The sequence below is a fragment of the Mytilus trossulus genome, chromosome 3, assembly GCF_036588685.1.
Source record: "Mytilus trossulus isolate FHL-02 chromosome 3, PNRI_Mtr1.1.1.hap1, whole genome shotgun sequence".
NCBI lineage: Eukaryota > Metazoa > Mollusca > Bivalvia > Mytilida > Mytilidae > Mytilus > Mytilus trossulus.
This window is the reverse complement of record NC_086375.1, coordinates 15,872,739-15,894,571: the sequence shown is the minus strand read 5'-3', so window position 1 is coordinate 15,894,571 and position 21,833 is coordinate 15,872,739. Positions and strand designations below refer to the sequence as shown.

The 21,833-nt window shown below is 32.7% G+C and overlaps 1 protein-coding gene across 1 annotated transcript; it reads right to left on the bottom strand.

Annotated features, from left to right (window-relative positions):
- Positions 1-11,887: 11,887 nt before the first annotated feature.
- Positions 11,888-21,402, bottom strand: LOC134710245 (uncharacterized). Its single transcript, XM_063570520.1, has 11 exons — positions 17,787-21,402; positions 17,175-17,510; positions 16,593-16,758; positions 15,816-16,000; positions 15,274-15,524; positions 14,843-14,945; positions 14,364-14,484; positions 13,919-14,088; positions 13,315-13,645; positions 12,560-12,759; positions 11,888-12,236 (listed from the first exon to the last, which is right to left on the bottom strand). The coding sequence occupies exons 1-11, from the start codon at positions 21,399-21,401 to the stop codon at positions 11,946-11,948; spliced, it is 5,769 nt and encodes a 1,922-aa protein (XP_063426590.1). The 5' UTR covers position 21,402; the 3' UTR covers positions 11,888-11,945.
- Positions 21,403-21,833: the final 431 nt, after the last annotated feature.

Here is a 21,833-nt window from a genome sequence, read left to right as displayed (position 1 = left end):
AATTATAAGTATTAAATGCTTCTTTTTGTAACTTTATAGGGTTGTAAAAGCGTTGACCGTGCACACATTTTTAGTATGAAGCGCATCTATACATTTAATAGGATGATTGTGCTTCTTAAGTTGATAAATGATACTTTTGAATTTATTGGGTCTTTATAGGGTTGTAAAAGCGTTGACCGTGCGCACATTTTTAGTATGAAGCGCATACATACATTTAATAGGATGATTGTGCTTCTTACGTTGATAAATGATACTTTTGAATTTATTGGGTCTTTTAACCCTCTTGCTGCCGAGATTTTTCTGGCTTTGTCGCGCCAAAAGCATCTTGACGTTTCTTAGCTGTGACAATGCAAAACTTGTGCCTCTCTGTAGAACTGCGCTTTCCCGCCGTCCATAGTTTTTCCCGCGTCAATGTAGCCGTAATTATGAAAAGCGATGTATAAGTAATTTTACGGAAATTATTGCACTAAGATTCATTGTCATAAACGATGTTTTTAATAAAACATTATTTGAAAATACAACTTTCAACCTTGGAATATATTTTTTTTTATCTTGTCTTAAAATAAATTGAAAATAATATACCAACGTCTATACTAGCTTTGAAGGCGACTCTTGTGAAAGGCGACTTTGTTTTATCTTTGTCAAGTGAAATTCATAAACGATTCTTAACCACCTATAAAATACTAAAATATTTATTCTCGTTTTTTTAATGGGTAATTGAATTATACTGAAAAAAAACCCTCTCAAATCTTTATATAAACGGCAAAACAACGGTACCCAATGAAATGAAAATAAAAACAAAGCGTGTACAAATTAATAAAAATAAATGAAATCTCCGAGCAGCTGCTCTATGATTCTAGTAACTACTTCTTGTTGTAAAGTATCAAACGTGTCAGATAAAAATTATCATGATTTCAATCCTTGTTTCGGAAGGCGAGGATATATTTTTTACATAAAATTTATTATCGATATTCATTTTGCTTATTTTTTAATCATGTTTATTATTCTTTCGTTGACCACTTATTGGTCAAAATTTTAGAGAATACGAATAAAAAAACATAGTAAAAACGAGGGAAGAAATTCTCTAAAATGAATTTCTATTGTCTACAAGTGAATCTGAATCAATAATAATTCATTTTCATTTACTATGATAAGTACACACTGTAATTGACATGCACGAAATATCTTTAAAATCTGTTAATTGATAAATTGTTCTCTTCTCAACGTTCAGTGGCAAGTATTTCATGCAATATTAAGGACGTCTGAAATTCAATATACAATAAATCTATTTCTCAGTGGGTCCTAAAAAAGTAAAAGACCTGTGTTGAATGTCAGAAAAAAGAGGTTGTCACTGGAAAAGAATATCTATGATAGAAATAGAAATCATTGTGTCTTCTATTAATTTAACATCCCCATTTCGAATGAAAATTAAAAAAATTAAGTCAGTGCTTCCATGATGCCAGATTTTAAAAAAATCAACGTTTCGACGTTGCAAATAAGTAATAACAATTTGACGTCGTCTTTTTTGGTGTTATTTATTTCATGTTGATTTTTAAAGTAGTTTTTTTCTACGCGAACGGCATTCACAACGGCTGTGACTTGGTGTATATTTTGATAATGCTATATTGACTGATTAAAATTTTTCCATACAAATTTGCATCTTAATGTACCAATGAGATTCATAAATGTAAAGTTAACTAATATTTGTTTGAGATGCTGTTGAATTCGTGCAATTATAAATTATAAAAAGTTCTTTTGAATTGCAAGATAAAATTGTAAAGTATTACGCAATACGCATTTAAAATCCAATTAGAAATAACTTTATAAAATTTATTTAAAAAATGTAATATACAACCCAAAGTTGTTCGTGAAATATACTGCCTGCCACTGGAATCGTAAATAATTTCTCTAAAAGGGTAATGAAAGGTCAGTTATAATCATGTGATTTCCCATGTTCAATAACTTTTATTTTTCTATAAGTAACACTTTGATATTACAATTACTGAATATACAAAAGGAGGCGAGTAATGTCGCGATATTTTAGTTTAAACATATTTATCTATAGTGGATTGGGAAACAAGTTTTCCAACTTATATTAATCCCTCTCCACTTTGCGGGTGCGAGTGCTGCCTTGTAGCGGCATTAGCCTACTCTTTTTCGAAATCTACAAGGGTGTCTTTAACGTGCAAGAGATGTGGCTCTCTCTTAACACGGGTCAGCCATTTATCGTCCCCGTCCGACGGACTATCATCGTTTCCTCAAGACCATAATCGCAAATGGTGTCAAGGGAGAGCCGAAAACTGAGTTCCTGAAATTTTCATCCCAAACGGGAATCGAACCAGGAACCTTTGTGTTAGTAGTCCGATGTACTTATTTTAACCCATCATTGTCCTATTATGTCTGAATACATGAACGATGTGAGCAGTAGTTTTTTTGTGTATTAAATGTACATGTAAGAACATTTGTTTCTTGCATTTAATGTTTAAGGATAAATTCAGAAGACTGGCTTAGATTTGTCCTAACTCGTCTCGACATGAACGGGACTATTTACCTTATGAAGTTATATACATTTCGTAGATGGGATTGCGTATTGAATGCTTGTCGACCTCTATTTGTATTTAGTTTTTAATTTATTGCGTCTTTTGGTGTAGGCAAATATCATTTTGTTTTAAATTGAAGGTCACGAGATTCCTTTTGTTAAAATTTTTGTAGAACCACATCAATTTCAAAAGCATAGCAAATACAAAACAGTATGAAAGGAAGTATTATCGAAAATAATTTTAGTATCTATACTCCTTGTATTCTTCACTTGCAAAACAACTTAATATATTATTACTAAATGGTATATGTTACATCATTAACCGAATCAAAAGATTAAAAATAGGTCCAGATTTTAGAGGCCGTAATAACCGCAGCTTGTTTTGTGTAATGAAAGTATGCCAGTAGAATGTGTCTCCTCTTATGTTTCTTTTCGTTTCTCTTCTTACGAATGACAAAAAATGGGTGTTCATTTTAGATTTTTTAATGTGAATCATCGCACAGAGAAATAGAGAATAATTTTATCGACTAGATCCTTTTGAGTTAAATTACAAAAATGAATGTCGAACACTCGAAGAACATATTGTTTCATCAGTTTATTCTCTATAATTTGGTTATGAATATTTCATGATCAGATCTGTGGTATATGTATCCGTTTAGTGAAATTCAAATCCCTAGCTTCTGTTTAATCCGAAACAGTCAGACTTCAAAAAAAAAAAGGCTGGTCCCTTTAACAATTCAAGCGAGATACAGATGGTGCATACATGGCCAAAAATTACCAAAATAATTTTATGAACCTGTATGTAAAAAAATGTAAAGGGTCTATATGGACATGATGGACGTTAATTGAGTTGATGCTAAATATAGATGAATAAACCCAGCTCATAACTCAGCAATACCATCTCCTTGAAGTTGAAATCATATTGGAAATAGAAATACAGAAACCGTTGCATCTCCGTAAAGGTTAAAATTCAGTAATTTTTCATTTTTTTTCTCTCAAATAAATGATTAAACTTATGTTATATTTGCACACGAGTATGAATAAGCAAAATATACTATCATGAATTAGGTTATGCATTTTCTCAATTGAATTTTTTCACATTTTACATTTCGAGGTCTTCTGTAAGCGACTAGTGTTGGTTTTTTTTGTCTCGTTGTTAAAAGCCGTACTATTTATTGCCTGCAATATTGCTAACATCTACTTCATTTCAACGTAGTTGATGCTGTCTCATCATACTCATTTGCAGTTAAACCACATCCCCTTATCTGTATATTATAAGTATGAAATAAATGTCGCTGAACTAAATGACATGCAATTAACAAATCGTTACTTCAGTTTTAAAATAGCTTTAGTTGAAATTTAAATTAAATATTTCGTCTATCAACTATGTGAAGCCGACTGAAAGTGCACCATATAAATAAATTACCATTTCTAAGCTTCATATTTGTTTTCTGTTTGTGAAATACAAATGTATATTATAAAGGAGCAAAGACTGGCGTCCAGAATTTGAACCAGCATACAATAAATGAAGTTATGTAAAAGTGAAAAATATGTTCGGCTAATGGAGCTACCATTTGATTTTTATGGGGGGGGGGGGGGGGGGGGGGGGCTAGGATGAAATTTGAAAAAAATAGGCAGGACAGGAGTTTTGAGTAAAATAAAAGGCAGGATGAGCTACTTGGTAAAAAAAAAAGGCAGGATGACAACTTGTGTAAAAAAAAGTCAGGATAGACTAGTAAAAAAAAAGGCAGGACCGAATAGAGTAAATAATAAAAAGGCAGGACAGAGATTACAACTAAAAAAAAAAGCAGGACGACATTTTTCATCCTAGCCCCCCCCCCCCCCCATAAAAATCAAATGGTAGCTCCCTAAAAATGTCAAACGCTATTTGTATTAATTACCCTGAAAAAAATAGGGTATATCAGGGAAGCGACTGACCGCTGACTAAATATTAGAATGGGGCTGGGTATTGAAATTCTTCTTTTTGATAAATATTCCTAAAGTAAAGAACTAGAGAAGTTCTCGCACGGACACACACTCCATAATCTAGTATATTATAAGAGCATAAACCTGAAGCACGGTAACAATATACCTATCGTTAAAAACTTTAAAAAATGACTGAACTAGTTGACTAGTCTTACTAAAGCTAACCCCATAATCTTATTACAAATGCATATCCCAAAGGAGGAGAGTTTTCACGTTGGCAATTGTAGGCTTATTCTCTTTTCGCCTTAGCTGTCAAAATAATTATATAAAATTCATCCCAGTTTGCCTTAGTACAAATTTTCAGGTACATAAGAATTAACATAGGCGCAATGGGAGCTTCTGTAAACATTGTAATTCTAAAGTTATGTTTTGTTTGTATTGCAATAAGTTATTATTTGTTATTTTGAAGTCAAAATCTACCATGCAATATCATTTATGTTTAGTGTCCCACTTATTAAATAATTTTTTTTACAAGCTGCTCTTCTTTTACTCAATGTGTTATATTTTGTAAATAAAGTCTTATTAGATATGTCAAATTGTACATGGATATTTCATATTTCAACGAATAAATACAGACAGATATCATACTATCATAACAAATATTTCATCTTTGAATCAACGCTGAATCAAAACCCAATTTCAATTTCCATACTAATATTGAAAATGTACATGTTATTAATAATAGCATGAGAAAAAGCACCATATCTTCCTATTTGTATATCAAATTGATTTGAAGAGTGCATATTGTGAAATGTCTTGCCTGCTTTACAGAACATTAATATAAAGTTGAAAGTATTCAATTTAAAGTTTTACTACAAGTATCACATATATTTAATATGATAAAAAAAAAAGACGTCAAGGTAAATGAACCCTGCCAGACAGACATGTACACCTTATAAACATTACGCACACCAAAAGATAGTTAACCTATTGCATATGTATATATCAAGAAAAACAAATAAAGACACACAAAAAACTTTACATTGAGTAATGAACGTGAATATGATGTCAATGTCAAATGACGTATGCAACACTGACATAATACATCATACAATGATATTTCCATACACCAAATATAGTTGACACATTGAATACATATGTTATATGTACAATACAATATGTTATTTATGTATAATTGTCATTTTGTTTATTTTCTTTAGTTACATCTTCTGACATCAGACTCGGACTTCTATTGAAATGAATTTTAAATGTACGTATTGTTATGCGTTTAGTTTTCTACATTGGCTAGAGGTATAGAGGGAGGGTTGAGATCTCATAAACATGTTTCACCCCGCCGCATTTTTGCGCCCGTCCCAAGTCAGGAGCCTCTGGTCTTTGTTAGTCTTGTATTATTTTAATTTTAGTTTCTTGTGTACAATTTGGAAATTAGTATGGCGTTCATTATCACTGAACTAGTATATATTTGTTTATGAGCCAGCAGAAGGACGCCTCCGGGTGCGGGAAACTCTCGTTACATTGAAGACCTGTTGGTGACCTTCTGCTGTTGTTTTTTCTATGGTCGGGTTGTTGTCTCTTTGTTAATTCCCCATTTCCATTCTCAATTTTATTACTTGAAAAACAGACCAAAACACAAAAACTAATTTGTAACCACTGAACCATGAAACTGAGGATAAAGGTCAGATTACACCAGCCACTTAGACATAAACACACTACAGATATTCAATATGCCAAATATAGTGCACTAATTTCATGCGTCCGATCGAAGTGCTTTTCTGGATTTACCTTCACAAGGAAAGCTGAAAGCCAAACATTTGAAACATTTATGACAAAAAATACCCAAAATGAATAACCAAATTAATCTAAAGTCAACTTTGCCTGAGGGAGTTGAAACCTTAGTTTCTAAATGATTTCAAAATTTATAAACGGATCATTTAGGAATTTTTAAGAATTTTAGTAGACCTATCACTTATATTAACCGAAAAAATAACTGACCACGTAAACTTTAACTTGTTCACTGACCCATGAAATAAGGGCGAGATCAAGTGAAATGTGTTTGCAAGGTACGCACATCCCTAATATCGGCATCCTACCAAGGCGCGTAGCTCCCTGTACGCTAATACGCAGTTGCGTGCACATCGTTTCGGCATCTAAAAAATATTATTGCAAAATTAAAAATTTATAAATCAAACTTAAAAGGAAACACATATGTTGTCACTTTTTTAATTGATGAAATGTCATTAAATAACGGCATTTGTTTTCAAAATAGAAGTTTAATTGGAGATAATGCATGACAAAATCGGACAGTAACTTGTATCTTTTACAAGATTTGTATGTGTTATACTCAGTCTAATACATGTAGTTTCGAAGCACACTTTACAGAGTACGGTTTATATGTTTGGAATGAGACGTACCAATCGGCATTAGATTTATCAGAACCCTTCGTTATCGTTGAAATTGTGCCACGGCGATGTGTTCGACGGACTACCAGAGCAACTCTTCCTGCAAACACGCCAAAACAGTATTGGAAAGTATCTTTATAATTTGCGTTTATAGACCATATGATAATGGAACTGGAGAGTTGAGTCGCTTCTGGTATTATCAGAAAATCGCTTCTTTGTGCCGTATCTGCTTCCTCGTGTTGTGGGAAATATAACAAACGAAAAAATCTCAACATTGTCTGAGACATACGAAACTGACCTGGTATGTAATTTTGACAGATTCGATTGGGAGGTCGCTCGATTGCGAACACGTACCCTGGTTTATAACATATCGCGAGTGCTACCGTGGAGATCTATCAATGTACTGCGTCTGTTGAAATCAAATGTACGATCAACAATGAACAATGACAGGTTATCATCGCTTGCATTACTGCATATTCATCGGGATTTCAGTGTGAATATTGACAAATAAATAGAGAAGCTCGTCACTGTCTAGACCCGAAGAGCAGATTTTGGACAATTATGAGTAAATTCTGTATCTGAAAAATGTGTAGTAACCATGATTTACTCTATTCCGAAGCTTTATGAATAGTTCTACATTCATAAATTGTTTATAAGTCCTATCTATATGTAGCTCCTCTTTCAACTGTCCTATGACCGAAAACCGAAAACAAACAAACATTTTCCTGCATAAAAGGGTCACAAAATATTAGCAGTAGTTGCTTCCACATCGTTTCTTTTTAGCTACGCGCCTGTCTAACAAGGGAGAAATTAACTTTACCGAAAATCTGTCAAGTAGTCATAAAAGACAGACGGAAACGTTATAACATAAGGCATATATTCAACGTATAAAGTATATCGGTCATCTAAAATATTAAGCTTTTAATTTTTGTGAAGGCGGTGAACGTGCATATGCATTTGCTTTTTGATTGTTTTTACATATAACAATTCATTTAAATCTACTCAGTATGAGAAATTCGCAGGACGGTCGAATTAGACAGTTTTGTTGCCTGTCAAGTAAAACGCTTGCTAAATGTCTTGTCGTATACTATGTTATGCTCCTTTTACATGTATCAAGAGAGAAACAATAATATCATTGTTCCATATTAATAGGGACATATGTGTACGTGCGCATTAAATGACTATAAAGTTATAATTTTTCATGAAAAAGGCTATTTTAGAAAACAATACGTATTTTGCATTTGAAACTATGAAATGCCCTGGTAGTACTCTTTGCCAACACTATAACAAAAACAAGCCACACTCAGATACGAGATAACTCGATCCGAACAAAAATCGGATAGTCTATACAGCGAGCGACTCGCAATTTTCATTGAGACTACTTAGACTGTCGATAGAGACAACTCATTCCATGTATGCGACCTCAACAACTAGTTAAACTGAAACAGCATCGTGTAGAAAACAATAAAAGGTCCTGGCATGACAAGATGTGAAAACAAAAATCATATTGCAGTCAGCAAGTTACAAAAAAAACCCATTAAATGGCAAGCTTCTGACTTCATAGGAGTAACCAAATTTTGAGAGCATTTTTTATCCTTCAAAACAGGTATGGTGATGTAGAAGCAAGTCTGTTAGACTATTCAGATCGACATGAACAAAACAAAAACTACTAGTACTTAAAAAAGTCATGAAACACAGAATACTGACCCAAGAGTATTACTCGGAGTTATTCAAAGCAAGTTTATAATAATACTAAAAGATAGGGTATGATCCCACGAGAGACCAAATAACTTCCAAGTTAACAACCATTGATCACCGTCAACAACGAGCAAAGATTTTACAACTAGTAAATAAATCACTATTCACCAGTCTGAAATATCGGTTTTGAATTGTCAATTTGTACAAATGCAACGGTTTTAGAGTAAGATGAAGCAGCTTTTGGAGCGTAACCGGTCCTCGCCTTTACTTTGGACAGTAAGTGGGGTGACAAAAAATAGAAGAACAGAACACTTTTGTAATATACGCCTGGCTCATCAGATCAACAGCAAACCGGCACACACAACTAACAACTATCTCATATTATGCATAAATAGTACCAGTCGAAGAGAGCTCATAGTCACTGAACGAAATACTTCATAAGTTCAGGTATTTCACATTCAATGACTTTATGGTAATATTCTTTACCAAGCACTAAAATGTTGGCATTTATCCCTAAAGCTGACCCAAACTTAACATAGTCTTATTCCTAAAGGATATAGTTATAATACTGTTGTCAGGTCATTTATGATCTGTTTAATTGAGATATTGACCTTGGTTTTAAGTTACTGCTAGTATACTTAAGTCCTTTGTCATTTATGTATCATTGCCATTTTGCTTAGTTTCCTATGTTACCTAATCGTACATCGGACTTGGCCTATTATTAAACTGAGTTTTAATGTGCGTATTGCTATGTGTTTCTTTATTCTACATTGGCTAGATGCAAAGGGGGAGGCTCGAGATCTCATTTATATGTTTTGGAGGTTAAAGTGACGTCCCTTTGCACTAAACTAGTACACAATTTCATTTAGGGGCCAGCTGAGGACCACCTCCGTGTGCGGGATCTTCTCGCTGCGATTAAGTCCCATGGGTGGCCTTCGGCTGTTGTCGGCTTTTTGCTCGGGTTGTTGTCTTTTTGAAATATTCCCCATTTCCAACTATTCTCAATTTTATGATTTAAAAGTCACGAATGTGGTTGGCTTAACAAGTTTCATATGAGCACAAACGTACATAAACATTTTCTATGTAGACTATAAACTGTAATTTTTAATTTAGCTCGCTTAAGAAGAATAAATAGTCAATTGATAAACTTACTATACTGTGATTGTTACACTAGTAGAACAGTTAACATATATTACATACAGTTATTTTCGATTTATATGTTTGAATGTTTCTCTGGTATCTTTTGCCCCTCTTTTATTGTAACTTTTTCGTATGCTCAATATGAATATCCATGACATGTAAAAAAAACTCGTAGTAGAAACGCATTTAAGTGTACATTTAAAACGTAAGGGTAAATTTTATAGCCTGAAAGTCTATGAATAGCTACAAATTTTGAACAAAAATGTATTTTGTTTTGTAAAACATTGTAATCTCTCTTTCCAATTTTTTTTCGGGCTTTACATAGAAATTAAATAGCAACTGTTGTCAAGTTAATTAGTTAAATCAATAATATTCAGCATGGGACTATTATCATTGGGACGAATTCATATTGCTGCATAGTAATTCGTAACATTGGTTTCCTTCCCAAAATCTGATAAATCTCCGTCAACAAAGTTAGCAGGCATTTAATGCAATGTTTTCTGCTCACTATCATTGTATTATATGTGTGTTAATTATTGTATAACACTAGTTTGTACAAGGTTGTTCAGATTATACCTTCTAGAATATTGCCGTTTGTATTTGAAAATCAAAGACATGCAAGTACAGTAAGAATGATATAAAGATTAGAACTGAAACATTATGATTTCGTTATCAAATCCCATTTTCTTACTTCAAATGTTTTTCAAACCTTCCGTTATTATTTATCGTAATGATGACATCAGTCATTCCCAAAACATGTTTTTATCGTCAATGTTGTGTTTTTGGTTATTTATCAAATATATTCAAACTCTCGATCGCGTTCATTTGAGTGACGTTTATCAAATTACTTAAAAAATGAAATGAATAAGATCATGCTCATGAAGGAAAACCACGAAAAAGAGACAACACATTATAAGTTAGACAGATTATGAGAAATCGATGCTTACAAAATGTATTTTAAATTACTAAAAGATAAATAAGAAATCGCGTGACCTAAAATTTCTTTTACTAGTATATTGGTCATTTGAACTCTGATGGACAGTTGTCTCGTTATTCAGAAATCAACACCCGTTTTTCACCTTGACTTTGTAAGTTTTTCTTTGACATGAGTTTGAATATAAATACTTTTGTGGTATCTTCCCGTCTCTCATTTATATAGCAATATTAGTATTACTACACCATATGCACATCTCGACAGTTAGTCTAATAATCTTTTTACCGCATGTTCGTTGCCACGAGATTGAAGAACCATACATAACTACTGGTAGAATGATGTCATCGGATACACAAACTCTACCAACAGTGGTTCATGTAAATCGTTTCGCCAAGTTGTGAATGTATTAAAGAGTATGTGTTTACTAAGAGGTCGGTCATCGCTATTATGTTCATATGTTAAAACAAATCACAACGTGTTTGGGGGCGTCTTATACTTTCAATTAGATGAGATATTTGTTAACACCGTGTTGAAGACCTCACTTTGACTTTGAGATGTAGAACAGCAACACAAAAGCTCTCCTTTGCTTTAAATATATGCACTGATGTTGTGTAATGAATGGTTACCCCATAACTTTTGTTTTTCTATCACAAAAAAGTTATGAAAAAATTGAACGGCTGATGAGGTTTCTGTCGTTGGACAGTCAAGTTAACATGCGTCGGGGTTTAACATAATTTTGAGCCCTAAGCATCTCATCTTTTTTTACGTCATTATCTGAATATCAAAAGGTACACAGAGTTATTACAATCAGTTAATTCTAGACCAAATCATGTTAAAAGCATACAGCCCATACGTTTTAAATACTGTATGAAACGTATTGAGTTAAAGGAAATGTCTGGTATACGTCAATGTACCATCAACCCATAGACAGCAAAAACAAAAAGACATTTTAAGCTGTATATAAACTTTCTTCTGGAAAGTATCTAGACGAAGTCAGACATGATATATTACCGTTCGTTTTTTAATAGTGCTTTTGTTGCATATCTCGGTTTGTCATCCTTATTTAAACTTTTAAGTAGTCTAGTTTAAATTGCTGCAATAAACGTTACTTTCTTAATGGTTCATTGATGAGTGAAACAAACAAAAGAAATGCTGCTCTTAATTTATTATAATCGAATTTCTATACACAAAAAGAAATAAAAAAAGAAATAAATAAGAACCAAAAATTAACAATTAACAAATAATCAACAAAAACAAAATTGAATCTCTTTCGGTAAACGTTCTATAGTTAACGGCATTTTTCTTGGACTTGCCATGAAGTGGCCAGAGCGTTGGCATCAGATGTGATTTGTTTGTTAGACATCATCATGTCGTCAAATCTCTCGTTGTCATGGACACCAAGCAGACCACCTGTTCTTCCATGGAACCAATGGCTGAGTTCAATGTCATATGACGCGGATTTGATATTGTTGACAACACCAAAACCATTTCCATCGACGTAAATGTTGTCTCCTACTTGTGAAATTTTTATCTCGTTTGATGCATATGGAAGTTTGCTCTCTACTCCATCAACACGGACCTGAAAATAATATAAAACATACATAATAAGGATTGCGAAGAAAATACTCATACGCTGTTTTTAAGAAAGCAGAAAACATTAAAAAGAAAGAAAATCGTTTAATTAATTTGATAAAAATATTTGTTATCGAACATCAAATTCTAAATTTTACACGGAAAGCACTCATCATGAATTAGCAATACAATGAATTCATTACATGCAGAAAAGAACATATCTTGTATGGCAAAGTTTTACAAAATTCATTTATTTTCTAAGTTTGATAATTTAAATGCATCCCTTCAACTTTAAGAAACTTAATTACATAAGATCCGAATAATTCTTACCTTTCCATTTGGAGCAACTTGAACATTTTGTGTGGGGGTCATGACAACCAATTTTTTACTCTTTCGTCCCATGTAATTAAGAATGATACTGAACTTGTCTTTGCCAAAGTCACGTGCAAGGACATAGCTGCATCTTCCATTGAAATCGAATTCTTGGCCATCAAAGGTGGTGAAATGATCTCCCTTGATGTAAGCATGAGCTGAAATATATTCAATTAATTTGGTATACATTTTTGTAAATGAAGGTATGGAACATATTTATAACTATTATAACTAATTAGTAGTATACGAATTTGATCATGTGCGCAAACTTGCCTATTCTTATTTGTTGCTTTAAGTTAAATGTTGTGATTGTTTTGTTCCGGTGTTGTTGTTATTTGTAATGACGTTGTAAGATAATTATCGACTTATGAATTTAATTGTTCATCTGATATCTTTCGTCTCTCGTATGCATGAAATTTTCATAATTATTTTTTATCATATATTTGAACTTTAAAATATCATATAATTGAATATGATACCAATGCAATGATCGCAGCCTCAAATTGACTTAAATGAATCTGAATAAAGAATGCAATATACATGAAAAATGAAGTTTAAATTCAAACATATTAAACTCATATGTATGCAGTGCATAGTATTACAAAAGTAGCATAAGGGTTAGTCATTTAGAACTCTTAGTAAATTGGGAGTTTTATAAAACAAAATGTTTGGTTTGCATTCAAACGGTACGTCGATCTCTTTATTTTACTCACCACCAAACGATGGAATAACTGCATGAGACCAAATATCGCCCAAGGATGGGAGTGGATTTGATTGTGGAATGTAAGATCTGAGATTCTCAATTGGATTGGCTATCCTTTTAACTTCTGTTAAAGATTTCATTTCTAGTGGAAGATAAATGTCCATTTCAAAGTGACCTTTCTTTGGGTCATATACTGTGACTTTTGTTTTCTTAACATCAGTAATTAAGTCTTTGATATTACTGAATTCGTCTCCAATGTCTTTTTTAATAAAATTGACGAATTTGATAAAAACAGATCTGATGTTTTCTTCAATCTCCCAGTATTTATATGCTGATGAAGCCTGAAAAGAACAGAAGAAACATCCAATTAACACTTAGTTTATCGAATTAACTTTCAACACAATAAAAGATAACCAACTTATAAAAAAAATGATAGAATTCAACAAAAAATAGGTTTCATTTAAGTTATAATCAAATTTTGCTTTGCTGATAATTTTTTTAGCATTTTAATGATATAGTTTGAAGATGTCTACAAGTTAAAGATGGATTTCCAATGTAGAACTCACAATATTATATACTGGGGGTTGGGAGTATATTTCAAATGTATAACTCACCATATGATATACTGGGGTTGGAAGTGTTTTTATTAGCCCAGTATTGATTGATTCTCTTGCATTGTAGATAACTGTGTTGTATCTGTCAGCCATTTGTTTCATTGGAATTGTTGGTAATCTTGAACGAACTGATTCCAAAATTTTATTGCTTGAAATAGATGCAACTGAATCTGAAAGATAGATAAGAAATAGTTTAAACTTGAAAATACATCAAATCGTAAAAAAGTAAAATAACAAAAATACCGAACTCCGAGAAATTTTTTAAAAGGAAAGTCCCTAATTTAAATGGCAAAATAAAAAGCTTTTAAATTGGACTTCAGTATTAATGTTTTCCTTTTACATACTTTTGTACTTTATATTAGGTTTAATTCATTGTTTCTATTTACTGAGTAGTATCTGATATTTATATCCTGAGTATCAATTAATCATTGATATTGATGTATACCTGTTACTTGTTTTCCATATTTTGTATATACTCCTTCAATGGTGTTTGACAGCTGTGTTGTCTGTGACTGTGTAAAATCTAAAACTTCAGAGTAGTACTGTAATGACATGTCTTCCATTAACTGTAATGTAAATAAAATATTAATGTGTTATTCTTCTTAAAGAAGAAAAAATATTATAAAGTTTGTTGATGCAATTCATGGTTGTTATTGTAGTGTAATGTTACAAATCGTAGTTATTCTAGTGAAATATTCAAATTCAAAGTTGTTTAGTTGTTATTGTTATAAACTGTTACAATTCATAGTTGTTATTTTAGTGAAATGTTACAATTCATTATTGTTATTGTAGTAAAATGTTATAATTCATAGTTGTTATTGTTGTAAAATGTTTAAGACAAGGAATAGCAATCATATACAAATAGAAACGCTATAAAACAATATGAGTGCAAAACTTAAAACAAAATCACAGAAATAAATATACCTTTACTAATTCAGTAATTTCAGCAAGATACAAATTATATAGTGTCCAGTCCATATCTTTTGTTAGTCTGTTGATTTCATTCTCAAGTGATTTCATCTGATGTCTAAAATAATAAAGGTAATTGTCAGAATTATAGTCAAACATTTTCATAGAAATTAAAAGTGTTTAATTAAAAGTATTTAACTTCTTAAGCTCGTTTTGATATTTCACCATTTGTTGACACTCCTTCTATTAGTTTTTAGACTTCTCTACATGTTTTACACATAACTGTTTAAGATTTAACTTTCGGTATTACTGTGCATATTTTTTACTTATTGTTATAGTAACATCTTTATTTTGTATTATATTTAAAGAAGTAACAAAACTTTGAATTCCAATAATAGTGAAAATTAACGAAACAAAATTAAAGATAATGATTTGGTTTTAACTACCTGATAACAGTTTGTGTTGTTTGGAAATGTCCTACGATATCATTTAAGTAGTAATCATTATTGCGTCTCATTTTTTGAAGTTCGGTAACTCTAGCTGACATAAAATTGATGTATGGTTTCATGTCTTCTTTGATAGCAGATATGATCAATCTGTGTTTTGATTGGACCTCCTGTTCTACAGCAATCCATGATGTTTGAAGTGCTTTGTTAATGCCATTGCCATATTTATGAATCTTGTTCAAACCAACAGACTACAAAAGAAGACATTATGATTAGCTTAAACAACGGACGTATTATTTAAAAGAAAAATAATGCAAAAACCAAAAGACTTTTTTTTTAAATTCAATTTGTTTCTATATAATTTCTATTCATAATTGTAATATTAATGAAGTTGTTATTTTGTTTGATTAGTTTATCTTATTATTTCCACCTTAACAAGTTACTGATGTAAAAAAGATAAATGTTTTGCTTAATTTGTAATTAAGGAATTTCATGTTTAACACTGATGAATGTTTTCCCATAATTTTTAATGTACAACAAACCTTTACGGTTTTCAAAAGATCTGGGTTCCAATGTACACGTGTATGGAGTATCTTGGAAGTCTTCAGTTTCAGGTTGATGAGCGTATCGGAAACTCTCTTACTGTCCACATCTCTGAAAACTTCGGCTGTGATTCCACTTTCGTCTGACATTTTAGCATTCACATGAAGAATGTTTTGTGGATTGTCTGAAACAATATCAGGGTAAAATACTAAAATGTTGTACATGCTTATAGTTTTTGTTACTTCGATATTTAAGAAGTATACCTTTCTTATATTGAGCTCAATCCGAATGCTACATATTTTTATCATGACCTATTTCTATAATAAGTACACAGATCGTTATCTTTAATCGTCGTATAAAAGTCTGAGATTTGCAGATGTAGTATACCGGATAAATAGAACAGACAACGTGCTTTGTAATAACTGTCTTCGAAAAAACTTTTATCCAAGTTTGTGTAATAAAAAACATAGAAGGCTTTTCTGTTTAGACAAAAACAATTAACCATAAACATAGCAGGCAATATCATCGAAGGGCAACTTTGCCTGAGGCAGAAGCAACTTCAGCTCAAAAACATATTTTGTCTGAGAAAGTTGCAACATTTGCTTTGAAAAGTACTTTGCCTATAGAAGCTGCAACCTTTACTATTAAAACATACTTTGCCTAAAAGAGGAGAAATCTTTGTAATTAAAAACATACTTAGTTGAAACATTAGTTGATAGAAAATTTACATATTAGTTTAAATATTAATAATAATTGGGTCAGCTTTTCATTCTTACCAATATCATAGTTCATGTTGAAATCAATACTGACATCTGATGGGTCAAAAACAATATCTGCACTGACTGGTTTGGCATTATCATACAGGTTCTTAATTGACACTTTGTATGGAGCTGTAGTTTGCACATTTCCTTGGATATTGATTGATTTAATAGGCGTGGTCAGCTGTAAATGAACATATATGTGTTTTTAAATACATGTATACATTATGATAAAACATATCTTTTCTATATTATATTTGCTTACACATTTCAAATTTTTCTCTTAACAAAACATAGCTAGTTGACAGGATTTTTAGCTACTTCTTTTATTATTTAATGTATTTTGTTATATTTATTCTCTAAAATTGTAATCTTGCATGGACATTAAAATGTTTTCTCTGTTTATTATTCTTCGAGTTCCGCCCTTTTGTTGACCTCTTTTCATCTTTCTTAATTCAAGTAATTCTCTATTCTACATACTACAAGCTCTACTGATTATTCGGGTGTTATATGGCATTATTCGGGTGTTATATGGCATTATAAATAACGCTTTTTTGCTGATGATTCATCCCCAAACATGTTAGTAAAATAATAACTTACATCCATCTTGATGCTCTTCTTCAAGTTATCGATTTCTCCCATTATTCCAAAGTTCTTTGCCATTTTGTTTGCTGTTTGGTATTTAACATCGACAGAAGCCATCTTTTTGTAAACTGATGATTCTAGGAGTGAAGTAACCTCAACGTCAACAGTAGTATACGGATGTTTGATTCCTAGGTTAAAGCTGTAGTTGGTGTCAGTACCAGATGAAAGATCTTCCAGTCGTGAGGAAAGAATTAGTGTCTTCCTTGAATCTTTAGAATACTGGAATGCAGTTTTACCATCAAACAGAACAGATCCCTTGTTGAATTTCACTTTGGAATCAAGCTTTACATCCTATTTATAAAAAAAAAGTAAATGAATATCGGTTAATGTTTAAAAAAAAGTTATGAGACTTATCCATACAGTATAGATTAAATAGAATAGGTTTTTTTTAATAACCAGAAAAAACGTTGTTTATTTTAACATTCATCGATAAGAATAAGATTCTTAATACAATGTTTCTTTCAACTTGATCATCAGGGGCGGTAAGGAAAATACGATTACAGAAATTGAACAATTCAATTTGTCATTGACTAAGTTACAAGAAAGTTACTTAAAATATTGCATTACCTGTCCAATACTTGGCATTTCTAGAACAACATTTGCATCTACACCATTTTCACTTGGAGTTATATCCCCTTTTACAGATACTTTCTTTGTCTGGTCACCATCAGCATCCCAGAAGAAGGCACCAGTTACCATTTTAGATCCAAGACGGTTCTGAATTGCGTTTGTAAACATGATAGATCTGTTTGGGAAACGGAATTTCATACTTGTATCTCTGTCATCATTGCCGTGTTTACAATCATAGGTATATCCAAATACATTGGCTTCATCTATGTTTACATCAAGCGAAATTAAGTTATGACTTGTTGAACGTTTTAATTCTCCTCTAAATCCGATGGTTTTAGACGGATGTACAAATCTAACTGCTAAGTTACACTTATTATTGCTATGACTATAAAAGACTTCCATGTTCATATTGCTGTCTGTTTTGTCTGTATTCCAGTTTAAGCTGATATCGCTGTTTATCTTTTCGGCTTCCATGTTACCTCCGATTCTGAAGTTCATAGGTCTAGGGTGTCTTGTTACTATGGATACTGTGTGATGCTCAATATTTGAATAAGATGTGTCAATATCTAGTAGAGGTTTCCCGTTGTATTCCAAGAAGACTGATTGCATGTAGTTACCAGTGGAATATTTATGTCCCATATTGACAGTTATAGTTTTAAGGGCTTCGAAAGGTGTAGAAATTGACATGGATGTCTTGATATGCTTTCCACTAGATATCTCCGAAACATCACATGAAGCATCAAATGAAATGGTCTTTTCTCTATTCCACGAGGTTTCAACATGTGTTTGGTATTCATTTCTGTATTTCTTGTTGACCAATGAAACACTCAATCGTTCGAAGGACTTAAACCCTGTGGTAAGAATTGCAGTGGTTTCCATGTCCAAAAGAGAATCGTAACGGATATGTACTTCGGAATTGATTGGTTTAATCAAAGGAGTTACAATTTCGACTGTGGCGCGCAAATCTTTGATGTCTCCTGTACATGACAAATTGATCTCGGAAGATTCAAGTCCCTTAAATGGAGTCTTCAGCTCGATTCTAGTTGTCATTGGTCTGCTTTCTAAGTCTACTAAACCAGATAGTTTAACTGATTTCTTATTTATCTCAAAAGAAGTGTCTAAACTATAGATCATATTTTGTCTTTCTAAGTTTCCCTTAAGAGACAATGATCGAATTGCTTGAAACGGAGTCCTGACATCCATGTTGATCGATCTTGGTGACAGTTTAATATCACCAGTAATTTGAATTCCAATTGAGCATTCGTAGTTCGAAAATACAGATAGAACCTGGTCAGTCCCGTGCCTGTATACCCATCTCATCAACTCGTGTCCTTTCACTGGAGTTTTTACTTCGGCTTTGATATCCATCTTTCTGAAGTTCTGGTTGAGATAATTAAGACTTATTTCGTAAACCTTTTCAGGGGAAAGTGCAACAACAGCTGATGTGCTGACAAAATTTGATTTACGAACATTCTTGATCGTAGCTGACATTGATTTAGCTGATTTGAAAGGTGTTTCTACCTTAACCGATGCCTCATAAGATGGTTGACTTTTAAATATGGTTTCTACAGAGATTTCATCGTTATCAATTTTTCCACTTATTTTAGAAGTGAAATCGCTGAAGCTTCTTCCACTTTTTAATTCTAATTCAGCTGATTTTGTGAAACCAGCAATGTTGATATTTAAGGTTGATTTTACTTCTCCCATTTGCCTGCCTTGAATGTTGGTCAAAGTGTTCAATGAAATTTGGTTGTTACTTCCAACGGAGGCACTGAACGAAGATGAAGACTTTGTTAAACTTCCAGAGATGTCATACTTGATGTCAATGTCTTCTAAAATTGTTGTTTTCAGTTCTAGACTTCCTTGTATATTTCTTGTTGAGGAGATATGCTCAAAACTAAGGTCATACATGTTTTGACCTTCAATAGCGAAATCAGATGTGAGACGAAAGTTTGAAGGATTATTGTTGAAAACTACGTTCATTGACATTTCGGTTAATCCACTGACTGGAGTTTTGATATTAATTTTTCCATTGAATGGTGAAGTCTTATCAAAAACTGCATTAAATTCTACATTGTTAGATCCAACGTTTCCATTGACTTGTGCCGTAATTGTATCCCTGTCAGTTTCGTATAAGAAATTGGCTGCAATCTTCTCGTATCCTGCAACTGGAGTCTCTAGTGTCATTTTGGCGTCAATTCCATTGTATGTAACAATTGAAAATCCCCCATTGACATTTTTAGAGTTGTATACAGCATTTAAATTCGCGACAAATTGGTTTTCTCCCATTCTTCTTGTCAGGCTGAAACTGCTGTCGTGGATGGTTTTTCCTGCGAGTTTAATCAGTAATGAACCAATTAGATTGTTACGGTTTATTTTTGCAGAAGACATTAGTTCAATGTCGTCAGTAAGTGGAGAACTGGCAGATACTTTAACTTTGTATTCATCCGAGTACTCAACAAGGAGGTCAATAGATCCTTTCTGGTTGTCGACTGATATTTCAACTGCAGAACCTAATTTGGAATCAGTCATGATCATATTGAATTTTGAAGTCATAACATGGGTCTTCTCGCCATATGATAGTTCTACATTTGAGCTAAATCTTTGAACTGTTCCTTCTAAAGATATTTTCACAAATGCATCTTTGGTGAATGGTGATTTGAAAGTCATTTGAGCGTTCTTGTTGTCTTTTAAGTCATATGAACCATCAAACGATATTTCTTTGCCGTTGTAGGACGCAGAGATAGCAGTTGAAAGTTTCTTCATTTCACCAGTTGTTGTATGTCTTATATTTACTACATATTGACGAGAGCCTTTGTGATTCAGCTGAAGTTGGGCAGTGAAATCTTTTGGCTCTCCGTTGTATTTAACAATTGTGGTAATGTCCTCGCTCCATGGTGATTTAACAGTCATGGTTCCATCAATTCCAGATGATGTCTCAATAGAAATGTCTCCGGATACTGTTTTGCCATTGTAACTTGCCTCAGTATTTGCCTGGATACTTGTTGGTTTCTTGATCAACTTGAAGCTTACTCTTGCGTTATGTTGCAAAGCGCCATTGTAGGTGATTTGAACAAAGGACAAACAGTTTTTCCAGTTACCGTTGCGGGCGATCTCAATGATAACGTCATCATACATTGGTGTTTTCAAGGTGATCTTTCCAACACTGTCTTTTCTAGAATCAAGAGTTACCTCAGCGGAAGCTATTTTGTCATTGTACTTCACTGAAGCCAGTGTAAAGAACTTTCTGACTGATCCATCCAAACTGAATGAAACACTGGCATCGTGCTTCAAAGAACCACTGTATGTAATTTTAAGACAGGTTTTGAAATTTTGTATAGATCCCTCATTTGAAAAAGCTACAATGATTTCATTTGTCCATGGTGTTGTGACTGTTATTCTGCCTTCAAGAATGTTTGTTGTATCAAAACTGACGGCAGTAGAGGCCATTTTGTTGTTGTAGGTAAAAACTGATTTAGTTGTAAACTTAACCAATGTTCCATCCATATTAAAGGTAAGACTGGCATCATGCTGCAGTTCTCCACTGTAAGTAACTTTGAGACAGGTTTTGAAATTGTTCATCGTCTTTTCGTGTGAGAAGGCCACAATCATATCCTCGGTAAATGGCGATTTCAAAGTAATTTTCCCTTCAATATCCTTGGTAGCATCAAAATTAACATCGAAGGATACGTTTTTGCTGTTATACATTAAAGATGATTTTGTTCCAAACTGCATCATTGATCCGTCGAAGTTAAATTTAAGGCTTGCATCATGTTGTAACTGTCCTTTGTATGTGACTTTGAGACAAGATTTGAAATTCCTTAAGGATCCTTCGTTAGAAACTGCTACAATTATGTCACCTGTAATAGGAGTTTTTAATTCTAATTTACCTTCAATGTCTTTAATAGCATCAAATACGATTTCCCCTGATGTGGTTTTGCCATTGTATGTTAAAGCGCCTTTAGTGTTAAAATTCATCATTGATCCGGCATGATTGAATGTTATGAGAACATCGTGTTTCATTGATCCACTGTAAGTAATTTT

What these genes read in the sequence shown, in the direction of transcription:
- LOC134710245 (XM_063570520.1), bottom strand. Translation starts at nt 21,401, where the DNA reads ATGATTGTGGCCTTCTCACACGAAAAGACGATGAACAATTTCAAAACC. An exon ending in CAACCCCAGTATATCATATG is followed by an intron (nt 13,646 to 13,918) that starts GTGAGTTATACA and finishes TGTTCTTTTCAG; the next exon opens with GCTTCATCAGCATATAAATA. An exon ending in AGTTATTCCATCGTTTGGTG is followed by an intron (nt 12,760 to 13,314) that starts GTGAGTAAAATA and finishes AATATATTTCAG; the next exon opens with CTCATGCTTACATCAAGGGA.